Consider the following 7,697-nt stretch of genomic DNA (forward strand, 5'->3'; position numbering starts at 1 on the left):
TAATAAATAGCTTTGAAAATTAAAAAAACACTGTCTACACCTAATATGAACAAAATATCTAAGTATCCCGTTTCAATGATTGAATTTTGAATTGACCTTATTATCAATTTGGTATGGATTGTGAATAAAGGAATTAAGACGTTCGAATGAGCAATTGAAAATACCGTAAACACATATCGTTTATCGTTTACGGATTGAAATACTTTAATAATTAGGATAGGAAACAACAGAAATCGGTTAGTGATGTCGACAGAATAGAAGGTTAAAGATAAGGAGACTATGAACATCATCATAAGTACTTCAAGTTAGCTTATCATTCACTAGAATTGAAGTAGCCAGGTATATTTGGAGCTGTAAATATCTTCTCTACATGCTTTAGTGCCGATTGAATTTCGCATGACACATGCTGATTGATTTGAAAACAAATTGTTTAACTTGGCTTGAATTCATGAACGTGCGAATAACAAAATTTCGTAATTTAAATAAACATGGTTGTTGCTTTCAAGCTAAACTGAATACGCTTAGCAACAATTCAACCATATACAATGTCAGATATGCCCATAAGATATGATGAGTTCATGATTTGGAAATTGATTCAACAATAAAACTGGTTATTTAAATTTTAGATCAGTGACATAGATAATTCATTTGGTCTTATTTTAAACGGACTTCCAATAATCTTCATTGGCACAAATTTGTCCAGTATAGAATGTCAGTTTGCACAAGATGTGAAGTGCTTTTCGTTTTATTTGAAGTAGCCTCATAAACGTTATGCATCTAGCTATTCTCAGTAGAGTGTGCTATTACTCATAACCCGCCTGGTAGTCAATAATGATTAGGAAATACATTGTAAGTTTGTTTAATCATAATGACATATTTCAGTCAGAGCAAACAAACATCACTTTTATAGAGATGACATTTGAGTAACATTATTGATTTGCATGTATGATGACTACAAAGTAGGGTTGGTAAATAGATGAAATCAATAAAAAGTGGCAGTACATTCGCGATGATGTCACATGGAGTTATTAACGTAGTTTACGATACTAATCGTAATTTGAGTACGGAATTTGTGTTTTGTTTGAAGAAAATGCCATCGTGGCCACTTTGCGACCATGTTAAACACACTTCAAGTCGAAACTCGGCATTATTGAGTTTTATTCACTGTCCTACAACGTATTAAGGCGATATAATGCTTAATAAGTTTATAATCTTTAAAAGTACATATAAAGCGGATTTTTCATGACTTTCGACCTTGAAAAGCGTCTGCATTTCAGTAGTAAGGTGAAGATCTATAGCCTCGCAATGAGAACATAATGCTGAATAGGATAGAAACATGGAAAAAGTAAAGTACTTGTATATAAACCACCAACAATGTTCAACGGTTTGTAGTCAAAGGGACAATGGTATGAGAAATTAATCGATAAGACTCTTAATAGCTGCTTTGTTACATTGAAAAGCTGCTTGAACTCTCAGGAAACACAGTAATAAAGATTAATGAGCTGCAATAACCAACAACATGGAGTGGGTTCAAATAATGGAAGTAAAGTTTGGGTGAGAATCAGGAAGGCTGTCTAATAGAATTGAAAGAAAATCAAAAGGGGGCAAAGTGTTCAAAGAAACCAATATCTATTTCTTTGGTCGTCTGTTTTTCTTCATGCTTTTCTCTTTATATACAGTGCTAGCCACTAAGTCATAGTGTAAAAGTTTAAGTTAGAATGTTCTAAGTTATCTTGGCGGAAAAGCGAGTTCAACATAAAATCGGAAATATGAGTCAAAGTAGCGAGAGTAAAAAAAACCTTAGTATCACTGACCGATTACTGTGTTCTGATTCATAGGAAGCCTGCAACAAACAAAATGTTCTCCACACAATCATGGGTAGATTCAAGTCAACAACCTTACTGTCAGTGCTTGACTCCACTCTGACTCTTTTTGTTATATGAGATGCATTAAGGCTTTCTTTTAAATAAAACATTCTATCTCACAATCTTCTCTGTTTCACATCCTGATAGGAAACACCACTTCTATATAAACCATTTTAAAGGCCTATCAGATGTTTACAAATTATGAAGGGTAACTAAGGGATCGATGCAACGCTTCAAGCAACCAGAGTTTAATTCGAAGGAATATAAAGAATGTATAAGCAATAGTAAAGGAATACTAGAGATCAAATGTTTACGGAAGCAGGAATAAATGAGTGAGAATATAGAAGTCATGAATAAGGCAATGAATAATGAAATAAAATTAAGTCAACAAAGATTAGGAATCTGGTGAAAAATAAACAAGAGGGAATCCACATGATTTCGGTCCTAGGAGGCTTTTGTGCTGTTCTAAACGTTTATAGGTTACTGGCTCCATAGATGCAAGACATTTTACTCTAGGAAAGAGAGTTTGAGAACCTCATTGAATTTGTATTCATGCGGCAAGAATATGCAGAGTGATCATAGGTATTTCTGAAAAGATTTATCCTTCGTGATTTCAAGAGCAAATAATCCGTTCTCTTATAATAAGGCATTTTTGTGTTTGATGGTTGTTCTTATGGAGGGTGTATGGTGTGTGTCAAAAGAAGACAAACAAAAAGGAAAGAACATCCTTATGCACAAAATTCGCCTGAAAATAATTTTCTATATAACTGTACAAAACTCAGCACTCTCTTATGAACGCTAACAACAGTCGGTTTGACAAACTAGAAGCCTGCATGCACCGCACATAAAAACGCTACATTCACTGCATGGTACAAGGAATGCACATTCTAGATTTATGTCTCATCTGAGATGCACAGAGTAATATTCAGTCTTAATTGTTGAAGAATCAGCCGATAGTAAGTGGTCATATTCAATCAATACACTTTACACATGTGCACAAGAGTAGAATTAATTTCAGCGACCTACTTCATTTGACAAAGAATGTCTTTATTTTAGTGACGTTATAAAACAGCGATCTGTGAGAAGAAATATCGACGAAGTATTCTATGACTAATCAGCTACTTCATCTATCAACGTGAATCTCACTTGTCAGTAACTAGTCTCATGTAGTACATGACAGTCACCTCAGTCCGCAAAGGTTTTATTTTGACATACATTTCACCAGAACACCACTACATATTAAATAGAATTCAGTCATTCCGACATGACGTCACTGATAACATGCAGGCTGATTTCAGAATTAGACGCTTAGTGTGGTATGTATGCAGTCTCACACTGTGGATTCACAGAACGGATACACAAGAAATATGTATTATTTGGTCAACATCAGACAGATTGCTAAAAATTACAAATAGAAATAAAAAACATTACCTCACCATAGTTTCATTTCATGGAACTGCATGCATTTTGATTAACATTCATTTTATTTACAGGTATTGAAAACGAAATCTATCAATCATTTGTGGCGCTGACTTCATGTGATCATAAGTAGTAAGTATTATATCGTTACATCTACATTATCAAAATGTTTGTGTTTCATTCAGACTACTTACGAGTCCCAGATGCCTAGGCATCATTTCGTTTCATCAGAGAAGTGTGTGGTGAGTTCTAATAATCGGCGACAATCGACCGGTCATTGAGTCATTTGATCACGATATAGAGCAATAATAGAAACCCATCACTCTTACGAATCTTACTTTATTTCAGTCGATCCGCTTCTAAAAATTAACGCATTATGCAAACTCTTTTAGCATAACAGTTGTCAACGTGATTTATTACTGACTGTGAAACAAGAGCGGACAACGAAGCTGATCTGTCTTTGTGAACTGTTTACGTCGCTTTCCTCAAACCAGCACCCATTCACCATGTGACTGAAATCAAAATCTAATCATGGAATATAATGTGCTATACTTCAGGTGTCGATATGCTTTAAAAAGCATACAAGATACACACTAACATCAAATTATCAAAGACAGTCAATCTTGGGGACTGGAAGACTGTTATTGAATATAATTTTAGACAAAATTATGTTTGTTCGTTCTGCTCAGATTGCTCGGAATTTTCTCTTTCTAGAAGCCTATTAAAACACTCAGTGGTGGTAAATTAACGACAGTTATTACTTCTAGAAGACACTCCGGCAATTGCGATAGAGCCTAAGGCACTCAATCTGTCAACCGAAAGCAGAAATCTGATACCCCTGTACCGACAAGAAAATCATGAGACGAATCTTTGACTACATATAGACGTTTCTCAATAAAGTGTTAATCAGTAGAAATGTTAAAAACGGATGACAGTTAGTCTTTGCAATGACTTGAGCAAAACGCTTTCACTAGGATTGAATCACAATACAGCACGAAGAAAATTCAGTTTGCTATAAAATGCATGGTTTACAAACTCACATACGATTTGTGATTCCGATTTTCAATTATTAATTGATGATTTGCTCATACTCTTATCAACACACCTCACATTCTTCAAAGGCGTAGCGAAAATCGTCCAGTGAATATTGCCTCTCCATCGGAGGTCATGTTTCTCTATCAAATATTTACTTTTTCTGGCATTTTCTTCTGAACGTCCGTGTTACTTGATGCTGGACATCCACAACACGAAGTTTTAACATGTGACATTTATATCTTTCATTTCATAGTTCTTTTGTCATTACTTTGCGATTCTTTTGCAGCTGCATTGCAGCTAATATACCTGTTGTGGACTTATTTAATTTCTTCTCTTCAGCGACCTGATCTTGTGTTAGGCAATTGATGACCATTGTTCGTCCTTTTAAAGGATATTGGTCGTTGCACTAGTATCCATGTGCAAAAACGAGATTGAAGTTTGGTGTTTTTATCTGTCGTCAATCACCTTAAACACACTTTTTGAACGAATAACTCGTTTACTGAACAAATACAGAAAGTCCAATCACTGCTACAGAAATTTCAGGCCGGTGTCAATTTTATCTCTCTAATAAATCAGATTGAGCATAAATGTCATCCTTACATTCGTTAAACCTTCTGACTGAGTCGGACTTCCAACTACGTACTGTGAGCCTGAAGGACAATAAAAAGAAGAAACAAGATGAGAACATGGAAATTCTGGTGTCAGCTACCGAGATGTTGTCACGATCAAACAAGATAATTGCTGCCAGCATCTTGACTTTCCTGTGACTCGTCCAACTAGAAGGGAGGTGTGGCGTTCTGCTTTTACAATCGGCAAAACTAAATCGTAGATAAGAAATACACCTAAACAAACGTGGCAGTGAAAGGCGCCGAATAACGCACTTAAAACTGCAACTAATATGTCAAGCCTGTAAACATTAATAACCTGATTTTATAGACCGTGTGACTGGTCATGTGCCAACTTCTCTTTGAGTCAAATGAAGTTAGGCTTTTTGAGGAAGAATAATACAAGTGTGGGCGTTCCACTGTAAGCCTAGAAAAAAGCGACAATGCTTCTCTAAACCGATAAAAGAGATGGAAATGTCTAGTGAATCATAGTGTTATGCGTCACATTCCCACTCAATAATTATCTACTCAGTGACTGAGTATTTTGCTTTCAAAACACTCAAGTACTGCTTCTTCATTAGCATAATGAAACTGTGCTGTTCATCTTTTCAAACAGATCTACCGGCATAACAACGGACTATATTGTACGATTACTATGCTTGGTAAGTTAGCAAATGCTGTGTAAAACGGACAATCTCTGCGAAAGAATTTCCTTAGAAGTAGTATCTTCAACGATATGTCATTACTTCAGCTTACTGAAGGATTTGGTCTATCAGACAACATGAATGGGACGAATAAAGTCAGTTATTTTGTTCCATCTTTTAAAAAGCATCTCGAAAAACATGTTCTGCTACTGCGCTTTCATTTGATAAAATTTAAACGAATAATGTTCAAAAGGCATGAGAGAAACAAAAAATAATGATTTAAATAGTGTTTGTATGTCCCCGATAAGAATCACGATTTTTTTATTAAACGTCCAATGATCCAACAAACGAGAAAATAATTCAGAAAAAATTGGTGGACCGCATACCTTGTGAATTCCAACAAAGCAAAAATCAGTTCATTTCATAATAACATAACATAATTTTACATAAATCTGACGACAGGCCAAGCAATGAAGATTAAAGTGAAAGACAAATTTTTAAATTAATTAATGAAGTGACCTTACTGAAAAACAGATTTCTCATTGTCAATAACATTACTTTTACTTCTTTATGTGACTATGGAATGTGTTTGGTCGATATTTTTGTTTTTCTCTCTCACTATGTATAGGTCTATTCAATACAACTATCGACAAACTTTTGCAAATAGGTGTAAACGTAATAGAGTCAGATGAACACATATCCTTTTTCTTTGCAGTGGTGATCGATGAGTCTTCTGCTTTTATATATATATGCTTTTAATAATATTCGCTCCAATTTGTATAAATGAGATCTATTTGTAACCCATGGGAATGTAATAATCTCGGGACAAGATCTTGTGTTCTGGAGAATAGATATATATTTCTGAAGCTGGCAACTAAACAGTTCGATGAAGGTGAAGTTGTATTATGAATTTCATCTATCCCACTTCTGTATAACAGTTATATAATTTAAACCGATTGGTGAATGATGTATCATTTTTCACAACTCTGCTGTCAGTACGTTGTAAGTGGTAGATAATTGTGACTCGTTTTTTGTAAGGATGTGTCACATTTTCAAATGCGGATAAAACTGATATTTGCGACACATAATTGGTAGTGTGTGGACATGAAAGCTGTACATAGTAGATAAAAGATTTTGTCGTCATCTCCACAACTCAATTCGTTCATCGATGAACATATTGGAAAGACATCCGTGAGGGTACTAATTGTGTATTGTAGATTAGATGAGAGATGAACACTAAATAAACGTTATTAATTTGGCAGCACGAGCGTTGGTTCCGGCAAAATAATATATGTATTGCATTAAGGTACTTACGGCGTGAGAGCGAATGGCAAAGATGAATGAAAGCTTTTTCCGTAACGCGGTGATGCGTACAAGTAGATTAAAAGCAATTGAATAAACAAAACCAATACACTAGCTCACATGTGCGAATTTTTGGTGAGTTGTCTCAAAGGTACTTGATATTGTGGTATAACTATCATTATGGTCTCGTCTAAATTGGCTGAAAATTAATATCGGTAAGTCCGCTAATTAGGCTTTGTCCTATAGTTGAACCTTTTTCAAGCTCACTCCGAGAATAATGGTAATCAGTGTCTTTCAATATGTAGGAAAAGAGCTCTCCGGAAACATATTTGAAATCAGTTAAATCAGTTGAGGGATTAACTGTTATGATGTTTATTACTCCTTCGAACAATTGAAGTTGTTGGTGAAGTTGGATACACTGTGTTTTTTTCTCACAGTTCATTGTCTTACATGATTTCATTCATTGAGAAATATGTATGTATGCTGGTCAGCGTGCATTTACAGTGTACATGTGTATGTTATTTGTTGTCTACTACAAGCAGTACTCGATAGCCGCTGAATAACTTTGAAGTACATTATGTGTGATGTGGAAGTCCAGTGCAGGTTTTTGAGTAGTGTCATGTTTGAGGCAATTGGTAATCCACAATGAGAATGGTAAGTGAGACGTTGGTTCAAATGTACCATTGTTCATATTTCTGGTACAGCTGATTTGTGTTCATTTGTCCATCTGTGGATTAGACCAAAATGATCAGACCAACAACAATGATCTCTGGCTAGCTCTTCTTGAGATCATTTTTGTTTTCTTCAATTTATATAAACGAAATCTG

The 7,697-nt window shown here is 35.0% G+C and overlaps 1 protein-coding gene across 1 annotated transcript; it reads right to left on the bottom strand.

The window, feature by feature from the left end:
• Window positions 1–313: 313 nt before the first annotated feature.
• Smp_166700 (hypothetical protein) lies at window positions 314–4,692 on the bottom strand (the record flags this gene model as incomplete). Its single annotated transcript, XM_018798751.1, has 2 exons — window positions 314–406; window positions 4,588–4,692. 2 exons carry the CDS (start codon window positions 4,690–4,692, stop codon window positions 314–316), a joined length of 198 nt encoding a protein of 65 aa, XP_018653662.1.
• Window positions 4,693–7,697: the final 3,005 nt, after the last annotated feature.

This window comes from Schistosoma mansoni, chromosome 7 (genome assembly GCF_000237925.1).
Source record: "Schistosoma mansoni strain Puerto Rico chromosome 7, complete genome".
In the NCBI taxonomy this organism is placed as follows: domain Eukaryota; kingdom Metazoa; phylum Platyhelminthes; class Trematoda; order Strigeidida; family Schistosomatidae; genus Schistosoma; species Schistosoma mansoni.